The sequence below is a fragment of the Scylla paramamosain genome, chromosome 21, assembly GCF_035594125.1.
Source record: "Scylla paramamosain isolate STU-SP2022 chromosome 21, ASM3559412v1, whole genome shotgun sequence".
In the NCBI taxonomy this organism is placed as follows: domain Eukaryota; kingdom Metazoa; phylum Arthropoda; class Malacostraca; order Decapoda; family Portunidae; genus Scylla; species Scylla paramamosain.
The window spans coordinates 15,183,055-15,206,478 of record NC_087171.1 but is presented as its reverse complement, the minus strand read 5'-3'; the positions used below and the strand labels follow the sequence as shown (position 1 = coordinate 15,206,478).

At 37.7% G+C, this 23,424-nt stretch overlaps 3 protein-coding genes across 3 annotated transcripts; all 3 read right to left on the bottom strand.

Annotated features, from left to right (window-relative positions):
• Positions 1–2,979: 2,979 nt before the first annotated feature.
• LOC135111087 (retinal rod rhodopsin-sensitive cGMP 3',5'-cyclic phosphodiesterase subunit delta-like) lies at positions 2,980–11,606 on the bottom strand. The gene is made up of 6 exons (XM_064024017.1): positions 11,434–11,606; positions 8,461–8,523; positions 6,455–6,590; positions 5,557–5,678; positions 5,155–5,269; positions 2,980–4,297 (listed from the first exon to the last, which is right to left on the bottom strand). Exons 1-5 carry the CDS (start codon positions 11,472–11,474, stop codon positions 5,188–5,190), a joined length of 444 nt encoding a protein of 147 aa, XP_063880087.1. The 5' UTR covers positions 11,475–11,606; the 3' UTR covers positions 2,980–4,297; positions 5,155–5,187.
• A 1,870-nt stretch (positions 11,607–13,476) lies between these two features.
• On the bottom strand, positions 13,477–18,473 carry LOC135111085 (26S proteasome regulatory subunit 8). The gene is made up of 7 exons (XM_064024014.1): positions 18,411–18,473; positions 17,570–17,711; positions 16,603–16,826; positions 15,073–15,265; positions 14,665–14,951; positions 14,132–14,251; positions 13,477–13,928 (listed from the first exon to the last, which is right to left on the bottom strand). Exons 1-7 carry the CDS (start codon positions 18,426–18,428, stop codon positions 13,698–13,700), a joined length of 1,215 nt encoding a protein of 404 aa, XP_063880084.1. The 5' UTR covers positions 18,429–18,473; the 3' UTR covers positions 13,477–13,697.
• Positions 18,474–20,400: 1,927 nt separating this feature from the next.
• LOC135111083 (uncharacterized protein DDB_G0271670-like) lies at positions 20,401–22,565 on the bottom strand. Its single transcript, XM_064024013.1, has 3 exons — positions 22,426–22,565; positions 21,734–22,073; positions 20,401–21,522 (listed from the first exon to the last, which is right to left on the bottom strand). Exons 1-3 carry the CDS (start codon positions 22,427–22,429, stop codon positions 20,523–20,525), a joined length of 1,344 nt encoding a protein of 447 aa, XP_063880083.1. The 5' UTR covers positions 22,430–22,565; the 3' UTR covers positions 20,401–20,522.
• Positions 22,566–23,424: the final 859 nt, after the last annotated feature.

Below are 23,424 nucleotides of genomic sequence, written 5' to 3'. Positions count from 1 at the left end.
TACTCCTAAATAATGGAGATTGGCTTGACTTATCTCTCAGCACAACCTCGTCAGTGTTAGTACGCAAAATCTTTTCATTTATTTACCATAATTGTAGTAACAATGGAGATGCAACTTCCCAGACTTCTCAAAGGATCCTATAATTATGGGATCAACCATTATGACAACTGCACCTAGTTAATGGGGGTCTTAATTGTAACCCATTGCAAGTGTGGATTCATGATAACTGATCAAGTATGTGCCTGGATTCTGTAATCTACCCACAGCTATGTGCTGTAGTGTTATGTACAATTTTAAAAGATTAGGAGTGCCAAAATTCAGTTATAGGAAGGATGAGAAGTGAGGGTAGATGAAAAAAGAGCAATCTGTAAGTTAGTATTACTATTTGCTTTTGAGAGAAACCTGCTACTTTGCTACATTTGCTTGCTGCTTACTTGGTACTGTTGTTTATAACTAGAGTGGTGCCCTGTTCAAGATGTTATGTGCTTAACTTTCTCACTTTGATTAGAATGAATTTTATTGATATATATATATATATATATATATATATATATATATATATATATATATATATATATATATATATATATATATATATATATATATATATATATATATATTCTTCTACCAATGATTTCAGCACAATTTTACTCATCTTGATCTCCATTTATTTTGTTTATGAACAAATTTATATGTGACTTTATTATTTATTATGCCTTTAGGTTAACTGCTATTTTGAGGTCAAGGTGAGCCAAAGCAGCTGCCATGCAAGACTGAGTAGCTGCAAGGGACCTACACAAAAGTAGCACAAGCAGATAGAAAACCAAATTCACTGGCCATTTCTCTCTCTCTCTTTTTCTCTCTCTCACAGAACAGGCAATGGTAAAAGGTGGAGCAGGGTCAGAGCCTCTAAATACTAGATGATAGTGTGCAAACTCTAATTGCTGCAGGATAAGCTGATCTAGCAGCCTTGCTCCTTCCTTTTGGCAGGACAGCTGATTGGTACTCTTATATAGTTCTTACCACTTTCCCTAATTTTTGTATTTCAGATGTTTTCAGTCACATTATCAATTAGCCTTGCCCTAAAGTAGTTTTTGAAGACCAAAATAAAAACAATTACAAAACTAGAAAATTAACTTTTCAAAAATTTATAAAAACACATTATTTATATAATGTAATTCTTGTGACGCAACACATCTCCAGATATATGAACGAGTTTGTGTATCAGTACGTGTTTATTCATGACTCTTCTAAATTACTTTTGTTTTCATGGTCATATTTCTAAAAATCAGGTCATATTTTTGAAAATCAAATTAGGACAAGGCCAATTTACAAGGTGACTGAAAATATCTTTCAAGGATAAAAATTTAAAGAAGTGGCAAGAAATTTGAGTGCACCAATCATCTAGTCTGCTGAAAAGTGGGGAGGGACATGGGGTGTGGCTTCTAGATCAACTAATCTAGCCTGTGGAGACTAGAAAGTTGGGAATGTAAAACTGAAGTCATGCTGACTGACTGTGTTGCTTTTTTTGTCTATCATATGACACTGTTATCCAATCAAAGTTTAGTATTTTAAACAACATGGAAGTCCAGATGGGCTTGGTTTGAAAGCATGACTTGTGTAGCACTGGCATCTATGGTTTCACTGAAAAATTGTATAGGCATAGTAGACAGTGCAGGGTGGAGAAAAAAAAAAAAAAAAAATAGTTGTTTCATTGCGACTACAGATAAACAAAAATTTCCTTCAAACCTGTGATATTCTGTTACTTACAAGTCTATTCTACCACAGAGATAGACTCTGGGATGCAGAAAACATTTTAAACATTCAGTAGTAAAAGCTGCACAAACTGGAACAGCTATTGTTACCAAATATATGGCTTCTTTTACTTCTAACCTTGGAGGACAGTAAAATGAAGAGCAATAAAATGTAAATCACAACATCTAGGTAAATTGGATATTTGGATCGAAACATGATTAGAAGAAACTAATTATTTTCTGTAAATAGACCAGTATCACCATCTACTTAAGTTCCTGGTGATGCACAGAGGGATTCACAAATGGTTATGATTTTGGCTAGACTTGTGATGACTAATTTTTGTTTTTCTAATGGATACATTAATTTAACATGTAAACAGTTATTTGTTTTCTTTCTTGTGCTATATAAATATTCATGTTGCTTAAAAACCAGATACCCAGAAAAAATCGCCACGAAAGACAATATCCTAAAACACTTGTAAAATCAATGATATTGTCTAGAAACAGAGATTGTTAGCAATTCAAAATCTAACCTGATTTTTTGCAATGCTAGACAGGGTTGATTACAGTGGGCAAGTGTAAGACCTGCTGACTTCTAATAAATGTGATTTAAACACGTTAGTTTTGTACCGAGTAATAATTTTTCAGTTGAGAACAGTGTTGCATGTACTTGCTGGTTTTACATTCCTAACTTTTGCATAAGCTTCCAAATATGTTAGGAGGAAGATTTCATCATAAACTGATTGTTATTCATGTCACTTCCAAGTTATTACTTGCATAAACTGTAGATCTATGCTTTTTCAGATGCAGTGAACATTATTCTGGCAATATTTTTACTACAGACCTTTAATATAACAATTTGTTATGCAGACACTTTCTTGCTATGTTTCATTACTACAGTTTGAAGAGTTTGGTAAAAGTTAAAACCTGAATCTTGCAGATGGCACAGTACATCACATTCACTGGTGCATTGTCAGCTCTTACTTGTACAAAAGAAAAGTAGCTGAATGGTAGAGAGCTCAATAAGAAGTTGAAGTAATTTCTATTGCCTGCAAAATTGTAACATATTTTATCAGACCATCAATTGGTGACATTTGCCCATCTTTCCTATTTAAGAATGCCTAAGTTATTGACAAAATGTCACTCAGACCAGCACTTGATATCAGTGCTAAGTGGGAGGAAGAAGGTTTATGTTATTTTCAGGAGGATAACAATGAAAAACTAGTTTGAAAAGATATTCCTTCCTCATTTATGCTACTAAAAACTGCATCCCATTAATGATCAAATTTCCATGCTCATTAAAATGGCTTTTGCCTGAGAAATTCACCTTAAAATTAAGATTATTCAGCTTGACAAAGTATGCAATATTATGATGATTTTGACAGTAGAGAAACACAAAACAATGATGATTCAACAGTAAACATTTCACAAAAATATAATTTACACTTTTTATACAAATTATAAAATGAACATGTCTATTAATTTGCATAATATTGACCAAAAATACAACAAACAACAATGTTTAATGTCACATTTTATCACAATCACCACAACTGGTGTGAAATTTATCAACCTCAAAGAACTAATTTTGGTGGAATACACATCATCTTATAAAATCATCTTTCTTTCTTTTACACCAATCTGTATAAGCCTTGCTTTCTATTATAAATTGATATGAATGTAACTAGTGTGATGGATTCCACATAAATGCATTCATAATTTTTGGAAAGGAAAAGGAAATGGAATATGGGATCAGAAATGCAGGCTATTAAGCTGTACAAGTGAATATAGGCTCCTTACATGTTGTGGAGCTTGTAACAATTGTTTATCAATTATATACCACCACTTCCAAATTGTTTGAAAAGTGCAAATAAAAATTACAAATTTAATTAATATCATACAATTATATAATTGGAAAATACAATTTACAATTTGAATACTGTCCTAACAGTTTAATCACATTTTTTTCAGTTGATGAGGTGATGGTAGTCCACACATGTGGGATTCAACACCATAATGTTCCCCATGGCACCTTGATAAGATCACACAGTGTCCTACTAAAGTAATCCTTATATTCAACATAGAACAGTAATTTTACACTATGGTGTACAGTATTATGCAGGAATAATGTTCAAAAATAGCATTAAGAGTGAAAGATGATTAGGAAATAAGGTCACATTTGTGCCAAAGGGAGCATGGTTCTGTACCAGCAAAATAAAATGTCTTAGCTAACTCCTCACTGGTACTTTAGCTGTTTCACAGAAAGTACTACAGAGCAATACGACTATACTCCAGTGAATAAGGCAGCCAGTGGGCAAACAAAGGAAGATAAGTACACTTATATACATTAAATCATATTTCTCATATATATACGTATATATTTTACAAAACTATCTTAACACAGCTTTCTTCATTGGAGTGTTACAAAAACCATAAGAATTAGTATAAAAATAATAGGGAAACTACCATATAAACCTGACAGAAGTGACATAGCCAGCAGTGAATTCCAGCAAAGTGCTGAAGGACCTTGCAGATGAAGAACCCTGGAATGGGTGATGATTATACATGAGATTGCTTGTTCCCTATTTCTAGATACTGTAATCTTAATGTTTCATACTGTTCAGTTATGGACAAGTTACAGTTCTATTTAATTTCCATTATAATGCAATTTAAAGAGTGGCAAAAAATAGAAGTAAAATCACTATCTTTGAAGCCTCACTCTTGCTTAACTCACTGCAAGAAATGGATGTGTAGAAATGCTTCAGGATGTGTCTATGCACAACCCTATAATTAACCCCTAAGCTGCAAGGCTTCTCTGTTTGTCTCTCCTCCAAACTTTAAGTTTCAACATTTTCCCCAAAACTGCTTGCTTTCAATTATCAATTGTGCAATCTTCATGCCTTTATTGTGTTAAACAAACAAAAGACTCATACATCCTTTGTCTTCAGAATACAAAAATCTAAAATATCTTGGTTGAAAGATGTATCTGTGGCAAGGTGAGAAAGAATTGTAACTTAAAGCATGAGAGTGCACTTTATTTTAACGACTGCTTCACTGTGTGGGGTCATGGTAGCTAGCTTCCCAGCCACTCTCAATTCTACTCCGTTTATACTTGTTCTGTAATTTGACTTCCTTACTTCCATTTCATTCTTCCCTTCCAGAGGATGCCAGAATCAAGTCAATATGTCAGTTATCTGTGTTCTAAACCAATTTTTCAAATAATTAATAAAAATATCAAAGTATTAACTCCTAAGAAAACTGTGGAAAGCAACAAATTATTTACATAAACTCATCCATCCATACAACTTTCAATGCACACCACATCTCCAGTGGCTTAACTTAGCCTATAGATAAATAAATGCACACACATTCACTGCCAGTACAGATGGAAGGTAGTTACCATCTGAAGTAAACGTAGGAATGAACAGCTGAATCAGACGTAGAAAAGCCGTACTTTCGATGTTGACACCAAAAGATCATCATCAAAGAATTTTGTTTCTATCACAACGTTCCCACTGTAAACAAGAGGGCATGTGTCAGAATCTTATTTATAATTAAATTATAGTTGTGAAAGCATGTGACACCTTTCCTGATCCAGTCATGAAGCTCTGGTTTATGATGTAAAGGAAATTACTGAGATGTATGATCATTCTTACAAATTAAGAAACTACCTTGCAAAAGGGCCTCCAACCCTCCCTATCCAAACTCTCCCTTCTTGCTCGTTCAAGCTCTACATCTTTACTACCACCTCTTTCATATACAGGCTACTTCAACTTTACTGCATAGTGTGTCTCATCCTTACCTGAGGACTTGGGCTGGCATCATTTGCGACTCAGGTGCTGCCTCTATCAAGCTCTGCCAGGTGTTGGTGGAGTTGGGAATCACAGTGCCAAACTCAAAAAACCACTCTTCCAACATGCGATCCTGAAATGTCAATTTTCTGTAATGTTTAAATGCTTGGACATGAATTCCCACAAAGAGTACAGTAAGATCTTCCATATTCAAATATATAATTCATTCAAAAGTTTAATGCCATACTTTTTAAGCCAAAATCTTCCAAGCTCTCTGAATCCTTAGATCTTCTAATTCTATTCATGTCAATAGTCAGTTTTCTATGATTGCAGTTCACACACATTCAGTACTTTATTTTAATTGTTAAAATTTTTTCATAACATAGATCAAAGGACAAATCTAATTTGAATTTTATCACAGCTTCAATCAATGAAATATCCTTAAAAAAACTTTTTAATCACTTGAATAATTTCTGTGGATGAAATTTCCAGTTCCAAGCAAAATAAGATATACTTCTGTTGATGTACTTGTTTGATCATTATGAAAATAACAGTCATACCATAAACAAGCTATTCACCAGCATCTCATTGCCTCAAAGGAAAGTATTTTTTTCACACACGTTCACTAAGATTCCCCCCAACGGATTACATAACTTGTTCTCAATACATGTATAAGGGTACTTGGAATATCTGGACACTATAGACAGACCTCACATTCCTCCTTGTCCAATACAGTGGGAACTACTACCAATTCAGATGATCATTCTCACATCTTACTGCAACCATGGTCCAGCTATAGGACAACTCAGCTTGTGAATGAAATTAAAATAGCCTTATAGTATGAATATCCTTCGCAAGGCAAAACCAGAGGAATAAAACACCTTACCATATGTGGTGTGTTCAACTTACCTTGAAATATACCCGCTGCTCCAGTCTGAACTTTTCCATAGCATGCACTGAAGAAAAAGAGATTTCTCGAGAGACTGCCCGACACTTGAGTATTTTTCTAGGCACCCGAGCCTCATGTTCTATGTCTGGGTTGGTACTGGAAATAATTAACATATTTTTCAGTACACTTGATGTCAACTGATAAGGCATGTCAAATTATCCTTAAAAATCATACATCACCTTCACTACGTTCTACAATCTACAAAATCAATTTATATAATAAGAAGAAATTAATGAGATAATTTCATCTTAAATACCAGCTTAGAAATAGATGCTGTGTAGCGTTAAAAAAATGCCTCTGAACTCTTGCATGACTGCAGGAAGAAAATTGTTCTGGAGTTTATTAGTAGTACCTTTATCACAGGTGATAAAGTTTTAAAAATTAGTGTGGCAAGTGGATTAGTTATTGGACTGGTTATTGTAAAATTCAAAGCAATATTGTTGAAATTAATTTTTCCTCTCATCTTAAAACAGTTTTGATTTTTTTTTGTGCACTGCTTCTCTATTCATAGATGTATAGCAGGGGAGAAAAAATAAATAAATAAATAAATAAAAAATGAAGGGATAATAGGTATCTGCAGGTCCTAAGCAGTCCTCAAAATGCCATGGTCAGTCCTATTGAAAGCTTTGTCTTTTCATTCTCTATGTTCAACTGAGAATGCACTGCATATAACTCACAAACAGTACACTTGGATGGAGGCTAGGTAATGATATGTATTAATGCACTTAAATTACATAAAAATCTCAACCTTGATAAGAAAATTTCTACTGAACTGATATTTCATGTACAGTTTCACCAAATGCAAATTGCTCATTATATTTACACTGACTTCTACATTCTTCATACCAGATAAAACTTTTAGATCCTAAGTAAACTATATACATAACTATGTAAGAAATGTGTTTAATCAATCAATTAGTGCAGTTGACAGGTTGCTACTATATATAATTTAAAGATAAACAATGGCTGTGTTGATAATTAAATATACATGAACTAATCCTCATGCTACACAAAACAAAGATTAGTGAATCTTACATCCAATGTCAATAACTAAAGGTCACTGCTTATGACTGTGACATATTGGAAAATTATATTAGAATTGATACTACATCCTTTCCAAGAAATGAAGAGACATCAAGTCAGTAAAGTAAATGTACTTTTAAAAACCAATGTGAAACAAGTCCATCACTCATTTCACACTCCTATCAGGATATTGGTATACTTATACCTCTGACAAGATGTAATTTTGGTAATGTAGCAAAATGTAGCCAACCTTCAACTTAATGAAACACAGCAGTGACTTCTATGTATAGTTCTTACACAACCCAATGCCTTCACATTTTTGTAGGTGGTCATGTTGAAGCAAGACATTACTACTAACTAAAATTTTACTTGTCAATTGATTTGTGGAAAAGAAAATATATGATAACATGATGGAAAAACTAAGAAGATAATTCATAGCCACTTGATATCAGAGCTGGGCAACACATGAATATCAACTTTCATAACTCCTAATTCACAGGTGCAAGCAATATTTGACATAACTGCAAATCACCAAACCATGAAATCTCTTGTTCTACAAATGCAAAGGAAAATAATTTGTATCCCCATAAGTTATAAGTAGTACTTCACCATAATTTTAATGTGAGTACTATAAGAGGATTTTCTTTAGCTTTATTTTTTCATTATCAATCTCTCATTCAGTCACTCATTAATTCTTATTTTTCCTGTTTCAACTGGTCCATTGCTTGAGACTTTGAACTGTCTACAGTACTCAGCTGGGATATATACATGCAAAAAATTGTCTAGAATAATATACTATGAAACTACTGTAATTAAATAATAATTCAGTATCATATATTATTATAATATAAATCTATTAGACAAGACGAAGTTTAAGAGTAAATTTGCATAGGGAGCCAATCAAAGCCTACTGATCTCTCTCTCACTTCCTGGTTTTACTTACAAGTCCTCAGTGCCTTGCCAGAGAACTTTGCCAGAGTCTGCATCTCGCAGGTTCATCCAGTTTCTGGAGACCCATGTTAAGGATGTTTTGGATGATGGAGAATTCATTCAAGATCCTTGTTGTTTTCTTCCTGCATGCCAAGAAACTAGCTACTAAAAAAAAAAAATTCACAAGACAATGGAAGTGTATTCCAAAAAGGACAGGCACAGCTTCAAACCAAGACTAGGCCATTACAATGCTATAATGCAATTATTCACTCTAAGAATAATGATTACATAATATAATCCTGGCAATAATAATGATCAAACAATATTGTGTTCTGTGAACTGGAATGAAGAAGGCTTTTAACAATGTGCTTGTTAAGGTGGTCTTGTGTGCACCAAGAAGGTGAAGAATAAAAGAATAGCTTGTATAGCTGATAAAACTGTACAGTGGTTCAGGAACTAGTGTAAGAGTTCTAGATTTCACTCCATAAAATAGTACATATATGAGCCTTGAAAAGGGGCAGCAGCAGATTCATTCCTGAGGAACTGATAAATCTCACTTGAAGGAGCTCAAATCAAAGGAAACTGGAAAAAATAGGGAGTGAGATGCAGCAATGCACAGTTTACCAGTGGGGGAATGAAGAGGTGAAGATACTGATCATTCATGCATTAATAAAGTAAGCAGAGTAGGATGTGTAAGTTGAAAATTCATGTGTAGCAAGTCCATGGGAGGAGGAAGGTAAGAAGGCAGAAAGTTTAAGATAGCAATAGTTAAGAATAGTTGATCCTACAGCTGACTGCTGCAGCTCCTTAAAGGGGATGAGAATTATCATTAGCAGTGTCTCCATGCATTTCATCCTTGACCACTCCAGTCCCTTCACCCCCTCAGCACTGTATCCCCCCATTTTAAAGATGTCAAACTCTTCAACCCCAAAGCATCTATCCAGCTCTTCTCCATTCCTCAATATCTTTTTCTCAATTCTCAAGTGACCCAATCATCTTCAGTAATATTTTATCAACACCAATCCAAACACATTCTCTCTCTATTATCAAGAAAACTCTTCCCATACACTTCCATTAGTGTCACCTTGCACTTGATTCACACCATAGGTACAGTGCCTCTCAGATAACTACTCAGTCAAATTTCAATCCTACACTTATGACTTAAGTTACACGTCCTGGTCTCACTTGCACATGCCAGTGTTAAAGCTTGCATCATGTTACCTTTAGGTGCCACTGAGTCCTGTCTCCTGCAATATCTATCTATGCATCATTCTATAAAATCACCTCTCTCTCTCTCTCTCTCTCTCTCTCTCTCTCTCTCTCTCTCTCTCTCTCTCTCTCTCTCTCTCTCTCTCTCTCTCTCTCTAGAAGTGTATTAGAGATGAAGAATGAGGCTGTAAAGGGAAGGACTGAAGATAAGGGTAGTAAAATTTCATTATACACATTTCACCTGCTTAGAGAGAGAGAGAGAGAGAGAGAGAGAGAGAGAGAGAGAGAGAGAGAGAGAGAGAGAGAGAGAGAGAGAGAGAGAGAGAGAGAGAGAGAGAGAGAGAGAGAGACAGAGAGGAAGAGATAGAGAGGAGGGAGGGTAAGGGGAGCAAGGAAGAAAAAGGTCAGATTCATTATTTCAGAGGTGTAGTGTTCTTGTTCACTGCAATCTGACTCCACAACAGAGCAAAGGGAGATAAGAGATTTTCATAATAAGACAGCATAACAAGAGAGAGAGAGAGAGAGAGAGAGAGAGAGAGAGAGAGAGAGAGAGAGAGAGAGAGAGAGAGAGAGAGAGAGAGAGAGAGAGAGAGAGAGAGAGAGAGAGAGAGAGAGAGAATGAAATTGATCCTCAACTCTCTTACATGCCAGAACTGCAGATCAGCCACTAGATAGCATGTTTTATTGGGGGATGTACTGACATTTGTACCAAAAAGTACTGAGTTGCAGAATCCTTATCAGACCAAGAAAAAGATAAAAAATTTCTCAACTTAAATCAAACAAAAATGTAACCTCTAACTGGTGGGGGTCTTTACTCCCTGGGCTGCCCCCTCAATCACTTTGCTACAAGGTTCCAATATGTTGGGGAGAAGGCCTAAATGAGGTATTTCCAACATTTTTTAATATTAACTCACAGGATGCTAAGATAACAGGTAATTTTGGATGGCATTGCTCTGAGACAAAGTCACAGCCCACAGCGATACTCTTGTGGCCACCCCAAAATTGCTAAAATCACTCAATGCAATGTAACTTCACTAATGTGGCATAAATGGACCCAAGCATGTAGATTTGGCCCTATCCACAGGCTTTAAGTTCAGTACTTCAACCATAAAATTGCTCCCTGCAGATAATTTTGTTCACTATATGTTTCCAGTTGCACTGCACATAAATTATGCAGGTCAGCTATTCCTAAATTGTGTGACAACTAATTAGATGCATTATATTACTTTTATGTAGAAAAAGATTACGAGATTATTCATATACATGGCACACAACCTCAAGTTTAAAAAAACAAGGTTTAGGATCACTCAAAGTAATAAAATGTTGACACCTGGATGGTAAGTAGAAGGAACCATCACCTAAAAAGTAGTAATTAACTGTCCTAGTGTTAACACATCAAGATAACAGTCAGAACTCTTCACTATCACTAGGACAAGCGAAAGACATTGCTCTCAACACCTGAAAGCACAAAGCACGTTTCGAAATCAAGTACCAATCAAATGAATCCCAAATTTGACCTGCCAATCTATCCAACCCCAGACTTCCTTATAACCCCCAGGCCACTGTACACATCACCCCCCCCCCCAGCCACCACTCCATCCCAGGCCAGGCAGAAGAGCAGCACACACCACTACTTTAATAGCCCCGTGGTGTGTGCCATAATAGTTTCCATTTGGTCAGCTTTTGTTTACTCGGTTACCCATGGCAACCAAACCCTTCCTAGAGCAGCAATTGGAGGTGTCGATTATAAACATATTGCTCGGGTGAAAAAGGATACATCTTGAAGCCTTCTAGTATATCCTCCGATCTGGAAGGCATGGTGGCCGAGGAGTACAGCAAGAGGAGAGAACAACAATGAGGATGGCACTGTGCACACGTCAGCGTTCCATTCTAGACTGACCCTCGCTCTTGCTCGGCCTCGTCCCTCTCCTGACTCGGCACAGCCACCACTACCACCGCCTCGGGGGAAGGCTGAACTAAACTAGGAAAAATTTGTTATTCCTTACAAACTATACATATTGTTGTAGAGTTAATGAAATATTTATTCCCGGTAAACATTTATATTACGTCAACCCCGCCTCTCCCTCCTCCCGTCGATCCCAGCAAGGATTATTAGTCCATGCCACGTAATCCTCTAAAAAGTTATTTTTGATATCACGTAATAACCTCCATGCAGCCATATCAAAAGGTTTTTTTTTATCCTTACATACACCACAGGGAAGCTACACCTCACACATTTCTACTGGCGAGTAATTGATTTAAGGCTCTCTTCTTGCGCCGTCTTAAATCAATCAATCAATCAATCAGGTCCGTCTGTTTCGTCACCATAGATACGTGACGCGGATTTGAGCAAAGTTTATCTATTAGTTATTGCATCACCCTTATCCAGAGAGTAAATATATACTGCTTACTACTGTTTGGGCAATGATAAAGTAAAGACAAGAGAAGACGGTTCAGGAAGAAGTTATCATTTTACGAGAACTGCATATCAACTAATGTGGATTACGAAAAAGGATGCCGCTGTCAAGGCTGTATTCCGTACTACTGCTATTATAGTGCTCTACTATTACTGCTGTACAACAACAACAACAACAACTACTACTACTATCCAAATATAATGGTGTTTTGTTGGTGTTATTTGAGTTTTCGTGGATTAACGCATATTAACTCGTTTTGAATCTAAAACGTATGTTCTTAAAATTGAGACTTAACATCAGTAACTGGTGATACGTGACCATTTGAAATGTGTGTGGATCATAATCAACCTTATGAACTACAGCTTTACTGCCGCATGCTAGTAGTAGAAAGTTTAATAGTTGAAATAGTGAGGCAGTTGGATGGCTGAAGCACAAACTCAAGTAATACTGGTCACCTCACTAACGTTGAATCCCAACAACTAATTTACATAATTCTGATCTTATATTGATTGAGCATTCATTATTATTCTGAGCAGACTGGAAGACTCCTATTCACATGGGGACATTTAAGAAAGTAATATTAAACTAAATCACGAGTGAAAAAAAAAAAAAAAAAAGATAAACATGCTGCTTTCCCTTTGTGGAAGTAAGGTAGTAAAGTATCTAGCCATCTGCTTTCACTAATTTTAGCATCTTTTAGAATAATATGAATATAATTATGGCCATATATTCTTTACCTCCAAGCATCAATGAATAAAAGCAAAAAAAAAAAAAAAAAGAATGTTTAATAAATAAGAGATCACGAGGGCAAGTGCAGATTTTTCTTTTTTATAGCTCAGCACAAATTCAACACATATAGTTTTGGTCTTGTCTACTTTCTTTAAACACACTATATATAGCAAGGCATAAAAGTGGAGAAAACCCGTTCTCTTCGTGACAAACTTTAGTCCATCCATGTGTAATGAGGATAAAATTAGAAAAGGCAAGTGGTGATTGAAATTATCCAGTGGCAGGTACTTGAAGAAAAAAAAAAAAATGACTTACTGGATTTATGAATTGTATTGAGGCAGAGAGGATTTTGATTTCCACTTTCATACATTTCCATTTATTGATAACTTTCATTGTCATCATCTAAGACTAACTTTTTGCAATTGGTGAGGCAGAACCACCAAACTTGAGTGAAATGTTAACATTGACTAAAGGGAGAAAATTGTCTGGTAACTTGCAATCCACATAACTATTGGTAGTGTATGTTGTGATGTAAGTTATGTAACACTTATTGACTTTCTAAAGTTGTTGTCTTGTATCCATGGCATCTACCATACTCAGTTACATATTTTCTATTTAGTATTATAACTCTCTTCACACCAGTCTAATTCAGAAGTATCAATAAAATAATTAGCAATGTTTCTTAAGAAATTTATTAACCATTCAACTACAAGAATATGCTAATACATATCTTGTTAGATTTTCAAAGCAAAAATCCAACTTGTTGGCATAAAACATTCTATCACTTCAGGTAGAGTTCAATAAGATTATATATATATATATGTAAAAAAAAAAAAAAAAAAAAAAAAAAATACTGAAGAGAATATGCCTTGATGATTATTACATAATTATTTATCTACTTCCACAACTTCTTGACAGACATGTTCTTCTCACTGTCTTTCTGCATGACCTTTGCAACGGCCATTTCAAAGTCCTCCTGGGTTACATGCACACGACGCTCACGCAAGGCATACATGCCGGCCTCTGTACACACACCCTTAACTTCTGCTCCTGAGGCTCCAGGCATCATCTCTGCAATCTTTCTCAGGTTTATTCCTCTTGTTAAGTTCATTTTGCGGGAATGAATCTGAAAATCAACAGATCAGTTACATACATGAAGAACTACTGTAGCTAGTCAATGTCACCTCAACTTAATACTGGCATCATCTCATGTTTTTTGGTTTCATATTCATTTATCAACTAATTTCAACATATGAGGTAATGGTTTGCCCTATCTGGTGTTCACCAAGTTTAATAATAGATTCAAGAAGCATAGTCAATGATACTTGCTTTCAAAATATCCAGCCTTGCCTCTTCGTTGGGTGCAGGAAATTCAATCTTTCGGTCAATACGACCTGGACGCAGCAGTGCTGGGTCTAAGATGTCAATGCGGTTTGTGGCCATGATAACCTGTAGAGCAAGAAAAGTCAGTGACTATTCGATCCAATAGGCTATTTTGTTGTAATGTAATATTTTTTAATTTCCCAAACACTGAAATGAACATGCCTTGTTACCTCAGATTAGCCAAGATTGATTTTGTATGACTGCTGATTAGAATTGTACATGTGTGTATGCATACAATACAGAATTATGGACTGAATCTGACCTCAAAAGCACACACAAGAAAAGGAACAAAGACTGACTGTAGTAAATCTCATGGATTAATGTTAGGGAACTTACATCAAATTCAAACAATGATGTTCCTAACCAAAAAATTAAACACTGAGAAATATTTTGCAATTAGACATACAACTGCAGTTAGTGTTATGATACGAGGTAAAAATCTAACAATGTTTCATATATTTACGGAAGCTGCCTCTTACCTTAATATTCTTTGTTGCCTCAAAACCATCCAACTGGTTCAACAACTCCAGCATGGTGCGCTGTACTTCAGAGTCTCCACCACAGCCTGACTCAATACGTGAGGACCCAATGGAATCAATTTCATCCATGAAAATGATGGAGGGAGCATGTTCTCGGGCCATAACAAAGAGCTCCCTCACCATCCTTGAACCTTCTCCAATGAACTTCTGCACTAACTCAGAGCCTGACACCCTAATGAAGGTGCAGTCAGTGTGGTGAGCAACAGCACGGGCTAACAAGGTCTTTCCTGAAATAACAAAGTTGTGCTGAGATTTTTTATGACTTAGGAAGGGAAAAAAGCTTAATTGCTGTTGCATACAAATAGCAAAATGACAATGATGGTGTATAAATAAGGAATGTAAACTAACCTGTGCCTGGTGGTCCATAGAGCAGCACTCCCTTGGGTTGAGCAATTCCTAGAGCATCGAAGAGTTCTGGGTGCTTCACTGGCAACTCAATTACTTCCTTAATTTCCTTGATCTGCTTGTCCAGACCTCCCACCATCTCATAGGTTGAGTCGGGCACTTTCTCCACCATCATGAGACTCACAAGAGGATCAACCTGTGACACCAAATAGAGTCAACACAGACTGCTGAAAACTAGCACTTGTTAAGTGGTCGGGTAATGAATGTCCACTGGAGTTTCTCAGATCCAAAATTCAAAGCAGAGGTTTATAGGAAAATTACTCTTTCCTTGTTGAGGCTATACTGATGCCTGTTCTTAGGAACACTTTCTATGGAGGCAGGGTGTACATAGTAAGTATGTCTTTATTTTTACTATCTGTGACATCAATTGTAGGAATGCATGATGCATATACCACAAGAAGATAATGGACCTAAGTTGAGATGGTAAGAATTTAGGATTCGGTGTGAAACTTGAAGACTACAAAACTCGGATACCATTAAATTTGGTGGTACTGTATAGCTGAAAAGGAGTTAGAGGGAAATTACACACAACAGCACTTTCCTCAGGCTGTGATCAAAACCATAATAGTGTTGGTATGATAATGAGATATATAAATTTAAATAGAGTGGAACCTTGGTTACTGAATGCTTCCCTTTTCCAACAAATTGGTTTTCAACGAAATTTTGAACTCATAATTACTTCAGTTGCTACACCATAATTCAGTTCTTGAACAAATTTCAAATACCAGAAGACAAAAGCAAATGCTACTGTTTATTACTAATTAATAGTTTCTATAAATATTTCCTTCATCTTTATGTATTTGGAGGAGAGATACAGTGGATAAAACAGTAATTCAATCTTTGAAATAAGTGAAATATAATCCTGTTGAAGAGTCTCGATGTAAACAAACAGTTTTCAGTGCTCAGGAATAATCCCGAGCCACCTGTGGCTCTCTTGATGACCGACAATGCCATCACTACTACACAACTGCATTTTCCCAGTAGCTTTTCTCAGTAGCAAGATGTCTAAGTGTTAAGATTACCTTCAGTTTGGCAGTAAGTGGGTTACTACTCTCTGTGTCACTTTGTATGGCTTCCCTCACTAGATTGGTGATGAAGAGAATATCTGGACAGCTTAAACAATGTCTTCTGATAAGTTCTGTCAATATGTTGATTCAATACATCCTTTCTGGATAAATAATTTCTGAGCTGGAGATGTTGTGGAGTGTCTGTCAAAAGCTGCTAAGATGGTCAACAGGTTTCCAGGAATGGATTAATCCATTGTATATTAATTTCCATTGGGAAAATAGTTTTGTTTCCGAACATTTTGGATTTCAGACGGCATTCAGGAATGAATTAAGTTTGAGAACCAAGGTTCCACTGTATAATGAAGTCACATAAGAATTTAGTAGTCTCTGTTTAAGATGGACACACACACACACACACACACACACACACACACACACACACACACACACACACACACACACATACCTTATTAGGGAGAATTTTGTGTAGTGTGTAGGAGTCATTACGCAGAGCCACTCTGGCGTTAGCTGTCACCTGGTTGATATCAATGTTTTTATCGAGATCAACAACAAACTTTCCTTCAGGATGAACCTTCACAAGGACTTTCTTTTTATCCATAGGCTTCACAACCTCCCCTACATATGAACCTTGTTCCTGCAGCAACTGTAGCTCCTCCCGCAACAGACGAACTGTAGGATTAAGGGAAAGTTTAATTATGGGGCAGGGGAGAGGGGATAAGCATCCAACAGCAGTTTGTAAAGTCACTACAAGTTCATGGTGGGTCCCCTTAAATATCAGGATGTACAGTCATGGGCATTAGTAGAATGCCAGGCACTAGTGAAAATGTGAGTCCCCAGCTGGCTGGGCCATGTCTGGCAGGTCTGAGTTGCCAGTTGTGTATTTTCCTTGCAGTGTTATCAGGTCAGGTGAGAAGAGGTTAGGTTGGGAGGAACTCAGACCTGCCAGACATGGCCCAGCCTGCTGGGGGTCCTATGTCTCCACTAGTGTTGAATAACATACAGCATTCATTTCCACTGTGTTTAGCAATTTCCCTCATTCTTACATACTTTGTGAATTGTTAAGGATCCATCAGTTGTCAGGTTTTATGATGAATAAGTAAGTATATCACTGCCTGAGCTGACCCCTTTGATGATGACATTTACAAAAGGAAAAGATGACTTTGACAACAAAATGCCTGTTACCTGGTTGGAAAATTGCCATGCCAGACTTGGCACAATAGAGTACATACAGTGGAATTGCAGAGGAGTTTAATCATCAGTGATCTGAATGTATAAAAATTATATTAGGACAATTCAGCATAACTGGCCAGTGGTAACACAAACGTACAACTGGTACAACTGATGGTTTTTCCTACGTTCATATTCTGCCTTTTTTCAGTATACAGTATATGCTATCTTAAAACCTTCCCTACCTTTTGCATTGAGTTCATTTCGTTGTGCTTGAAGTCTTCTGAGATCTTGCATTTTTTCAGATATAATGACTTGTAGATTTTCTATCTTGTGGGTGTAATACGGCTTGTAGCCTTCACCCTTCTTGCTCTCCATGACATCCATCTGCAAGAGAAAAGATATCATTATACTCGTAAATCCATCAATCTCTATGAGTCTACTGATAGGGGCTGCACTCACCAACCACTGAGGCAAGACCATTGGTGTGGACAATTTCCCCTGGATATAGGCACATTGCTGAGCTTGGCCAATATTACCGAACTTAAACCTAAGATATTTTACTTATGTTATCAAGTGCCCTATTCTATCCTTCCAGAAATATCAATAAAGTTCTCTTCCATTATAATGTTAGTCCAGTCTTTAATACAGTGGCTAGTGTTGTATAGCTAAATAGCTTGAGGATTACCTTACATTTACTTGTTTTTTTTTTTCAAACCTTGATCTGCAATGATGGAGACAATGAAATTAATGAACTGAATTGATCTGCACTTAATCTAACCTAACCACATTTTTGGCTGAAAACACTAATGTCATTTAAATATCATCCAGTAATTTAGTTAGGATCCAGAGGCTTGTGTCTGCTTAAAATTCCTTTGCCTTGGTCAGCCAGTGCCGCAATTCAGGCCAGTCTGGGGTGCCCGCCTGTGTGCACATCTCATCTTCCTCCACACTGCTCTAATCCTCCTCTTTCTCCACAGATATTTTTTTGTTTAACACTGCCAACAACCGGGAATCAGTAGTATTTACCAGAGTGCAAGTAGTAAAGAGGAAACACCATAAAAATAATAAGAAAGACTTGTTTACCTTCTCGACAACCCCCATCCTGCCTGTCACTGCCGACCCTCGACTTACTGGCTGGCGGCTGGTCTCACCTTGCTAATCATTATATCTGAGTCACACGCATTTGTAATCTATATTTACCAGGTAAAAATCAAAATAATTATTTTTAAACATGTAAAGGTCTTAGATCTATTCCAACTGATTCTCTGATATTCAAATGGAAGTATGTCGATATTTTGTCACTCATGTTTTTCGTGTATTTTGACGGCGCCTCTCTCTCTCTCTCTCTCTCTCTCTCTCTCTCTCTCTCTCTCTCTCTCTCTCTCTCTCTCTCTCTCTTATTGAAATACCCCTTCCACTGATGCATTACTGACAGCTTCGCTCGTCAATCGCCTTCCGAGGGGTTTTACTGGTATCAATATTTTATATGTGTGTGTGTGTGTGTGTCCCTTTCATTTAGGTCCCTCCTATTAATCCTTCACTCATTAACAGAAAGTATCAATCTTTCAAAATCTAACTCCCCTCATGACTTCTGGCACCTAGCCAAAAATATCTCCAATAACTTTGCTTCTTCATCTTTTCCTTCTTTAATTCAACCTGATGGCACCACTGCCATCTCATCTATTTCTAAAGGTGAACTCTTCGCTCAAACCTTTGCTAAAAACTTGGATGATTTAGGGCTTGTTCCTCCTTCTCCTCCATCCTCTGACTACTTCATACTACCCATTAAAATCTTTTGCAGTGATGTTTTCCATGCTCTTGCTGACCAAAACTCTCGGAAGGCTTATGGACCTGATGGGGTCCCTCCTATTGTTCTCCGAAACTGTGCCTTCGTACTTGAGAGAGAGAGAGAGAGAGAGAGAGAGAGAGAGAGAGAGAGAGAGAGAGAGAGAGAGAGAGAGAGAGAGAGAGAGAGAGAGGCAATTTCAGGCACCGGCACATAGCGCACTTGGCTAATATTCAAATCACTCTAGCTCAAAACTTTACGAGAGCACAATGATCGTGCTATATGCCGTTGGATAGGAAATTTAATTCAGCGTTCAGTGGTATGAGTCTGCTCTTGTTGAGACAAGAAATTGGTGAATATTGTAGAAAACTGACGGTTGGTTTATAAAAAAAGAAAAAAAATGCATTTTGCACATGCGCAGTAATGTTGCAAATAGCGTAGCGTAGTTCCGCGTAGTTTTAATAGCATTAGGGTCAGGCCGGGCCGGGCCCCTCAAAATGGAACAACAACCTGCATAGTAAATTTCGCTTCGCTCGTAATGATAAAAAGGATGTTCCTTTTCTTGAAATTTCTCAGTATCGTTTCTGAAAAAAAACCTCTGCTCATTTCTGCTAAAATATGAATATATGTGGCAGTAATGTTAATAATATCAGTTTACATGCAGAATTTCAATACTTACAGTCTTATAAATTTTTACAAAATTTGAGCTTGATCAGTTCATTAGTTGGAATTTTGACTGCACATTCGCAGCGCTACTTCAAAGATGACATAAGGAATTTTATGAAAATTATAACATGACACCTTTTAAGTTTCATTAAAATTCGTTGAGTAGTTTTTGAGAAATTCCATCTTTTACTTTTTGCAAGTTACTCATTGACGTCACCCAATAGAACAGATATATCTTTTTATATCTTTTTTCTTATCTTTTTAAAAGACAGATATATCCGCAGCTTACAGCAAAACAACTAAAAAAAAAAAAATAGAAATAATAATAATAATTCTTGCATTGCATCGACCATTCCTCTTTTCTCAAACTGTCTCCTTTCCTTTCCTTCACTCCCTTTCTTATCTCCCTCTCTCCCATTCCTGTCTCACTATACCACACAGGTATACCTACCGCACCCTTTTCCATGCGTCCTCTGAATCTCTGATAGACTCAAGGGTGCCACTCGATAAATGACCAATAATGATAATTACAATTGTGTGTGTGTGTGTGTGTGTGTGTGTGTGTGTGTGTGTGTCCAATGTTTATTCATATTAAAAAAGAGGCCACTAGAAACATATAGATAATTTTTCAATTATTTATTAATGTTCTTTTATAAAGGCAACAAAGACTGAAAAACGCATACAAAGACATCGAAGCTTGTAGATAACATTTTTATTATCTCGAGGCTCTGTCACTGTTCTTTCTAACCCTTGGTGGGGACACCGTAGAACTGTGAAGGAGCAGAGGAAGTGCCAACACCGCTGCTGGATGAACCAGATGAATCGAATCCAACACCAAATGAGCCAGATGAACTGGAATCGAATCCAACACCAGATGAGCCAGATGAACTGGAATCGAAGCCAACACCAGAAGAACCGTGGCTGGAAGAATCGAAGCCAACACCAGATGAGCCAGATGAACCGGAATCGAAGCCAACACCAAATGAGCCAGATGAACCGGAATCGAAGCCAACACCAGATGAGCCAGATGAACCGGAATCGAAGCCAACACCAGAAGAACCGTGGCTGGAAGAATCGAAGCCAACACCAGATGAGCCAGATGAACCGGAATCGAAGCCAACACCAAATGAGCCAGATGAACTGGAATCGAAGCCAACACCAGATGAACCGTGGCTGGAGGAATCGAAGCCAACACCAGATGAACCGTGGCTGGAGGAATCAAAGCCAGCACCAGATGAACCGTGGCTGGAGGAATCGAAGCCAACACCAGATGAACCGTGGCTGGAGGAATCAAAGCCAGCACCAGATGAACCGTGGCTGGAGGAAGCAAAGCCAGCACCAGATGAACCGTGGCTGGAGGAGGAATCAAAGCCAGCACCAGATGAACCGTGGCTGGAGGAAGCAAAGCCAGCACCAGATGAACCGTGGCTGGAGGAGGAATCAAAGCCAGCACCAGATGAACCGTGGCTGGAGGAATCAAAGCCAGCACCAGATGAACCGTGGCTGGAGGAATCGAAGCCAACACCAGATGAACCAGATGAGCTGGAATCGAAGCCGACACCAGCAGAACCAGATGAGCCAGATTGGAAGCTACCACCGGAAGAACCAGAGGAGCCGTGGCTGGTGGAGTCAAAGCCAACGCCAGAACCATGGCTTCCCGCTACTCCAAAACCTTGGGAACCGGAAACTGAACCGTGGACACCGTGGCTTCCTGATGCACTACCAGATGAACCGGAACCAAATCTGGAAGAAAACAACATAAAAGTGAAAAAAAAAAAAATGTTTATGAAAATTTGACTGACCATCTGTTTTGTGGCCTTTGAAAATACTTATACGACCATCTTTTTTCATAATACTCAAGTTTTTCTTGTGTTCTATTACTGTTGAACTTAATATTTTCCTACTTCCACATACGTGTATTTACTGGAAAAAAAAAAAAAAAACGCGAACTTACTCAGAGAAATTATGGGAAGATGAGGAGGAAGATGAAGATGAAGAGGAAGAAGCATCGGATGACGCAGATTCCTTCTCCGACTCATGACGGGAGGACTGCGTATGGAACCTGTCGCCTGAGGACGAGCCAGAGGAGCTGGACGAGGACAAGGAGGAGGAGGAGGAGGAGGACGATGCTGAGGAGGAGGCAGAACTTGAAGAGGAGGAGGAGGAACTAGAGGATGACGAAAACTGGGAGCCGTGGCCTTTCACTCGTCCGCCTTTGTGGGTGCCGTACGGCGCGCCTGAGCCAAGCACCGCCATGCACGCCACCACTCCAACCAGCAACAGTGCGCCTCGGCCTGCGGGAGGGACGGTACATATGTTATTATCTCCACCTGACTGCCTTGAACAACTCCGTTGCGACACAAGTGAGTCGTTATAGATGTTATTGGAAACAGTTAATTTACATGGCCTGTCATTATGAAGAGGACAAAAGCAAGAACAAGCAAGAGAACAGACGTGTTAAGTTTCTCGAGACTGCTTGAATAGCCATACGAGTATTTGAATAACAACAATACAATTAGCTTTTCAAAATAAGAAATTGCCAAAGGAAGTTTTCCCAGAGTCCACTTAAAAATATATGATTTAAGTGTTATCATTAAATCACTACGTCTGAGGATAAAAGTAACTACTGGTAAGTTCTTCACGTACTCATGATGATGTTGTGAAGCTAGTAGTCCTCCTCACTCTAGGACGGATAGTTGCTGACTGATGTGATTCACCTTCTCGCCTGGAATATTTATACCTGAGAGCTTCTCTGGCGCGCGGTGAGGGTCAGGGTTTCCCGACGCCGCCCTTCCTTGAATGTTGCGGCCCGCGGGGACACCCACAGGATGAGCAGAACACTTTAGGTTTTTCCTCAGTATCATATTTTGTTACTGGTAGCGGTTCTTAGAGTGGTCTTTCATCTTTTTATTTGTGCGTGAAGGTGTTTTGGTATCTGGCTGACAGAATTATTTTCATACAGCATTGTGATCGAAATCTTCCTTTAAAAATTCAGTCACTCCTTTTTCTTTTATTTCAAAGTTCATGCGGGTGTTTTTTGAGTCTGGGTGATAGAACAGCTTTCATACATTATAACAAAAGTTTTTTTTATGATATTCTTTTTCTATTGTGTCCTTTTTTGAAAGCGGTATTGCAAACCTCTTTTTTTTTATTTTTACTCTAGTTTTTGTGCCCTTGACGAGACTCCTCAACAGGTATATAAAAAAAAAAAAAATAGATAAACAGTTTCTTTCGGTGAACTAATTTTTTACACGTATAAAAATTCTTCCCTTTCCTTTCCCTTTCTTACAGAAGCACTGCATTATTCCGATGTTGTGGCGCCTTAGTTCAAACAACCAATCAGCAGTCATTCAACCAGTCAAGCAGTCAATCAGCCAGTCAGTCAGTCATACCAACCAGCCAGTCAGTCAGTCAATCAGCCAGTCAGTCAATGAACTAAACAGTCAGTCAACCAAGCGGAAGTGCTATTCATGCACACGGCTCGGCTCAAGGCAACGTGGAGAGGTGAGGCTAATAAGGAAGCTTCCGTTCATGAGTAGTATTATGGAGACTTCGGCGAGGTCCTGGTAATTTTCACATCCAGTCGCCGTGGTTGATCCCGTGAATTTTTTGTCGCGCTCCAGTCTGATAGAAGTGTATTTGTAT

Coding starts and splice junctions, on each gene's coding strand:
- LOC135111087 (XM_064024017.1), bottom strand. CDS start 11,474: ATGCCTTCCAGATCGGAGGATATACTAGAAGGCTTCAAGAT. Junction 8,524..11,433: donor ATACTAGAAGGCTTCAAGAT/GTATCCTTTTTC, acceptor ATGGGTCTCCAG/AAACTGGATGAACCTGCGAG. Junction 5,679..6,454: donor AGCAGCGGGTATATTTCAAG/GTAAGTTGAACA, acceptor TTGACATTTCAG/GATCGCATGTTGGAAGAGTG.
- LOC135111085 (XM_064024014.1), bottom strand. Junction 14,952..15,072: donor CTATGGACCACCAGGCACAG/GTTAGTTTACAT, acceptor TTGTTATTTCAG/GAAAGACCTTGTTAGCCCGT. Junction 14,252..14,664: donor AGGCAACAAAGAATATTAAG/GTAAGAGGCAGC, acceptor CTTGCTCTACAG/GTTATCATGGCCACAAACCG.
- LOC135111083 (XM_064024013.1), bottom strand. Junction 21,523..21,733: donor TCTTCCCATAATTTCTCTGA/GTAAGTTCGCGT, acceptor GTTTTCTTCCAG/ATTTGGTTCCGGTTCATCTG.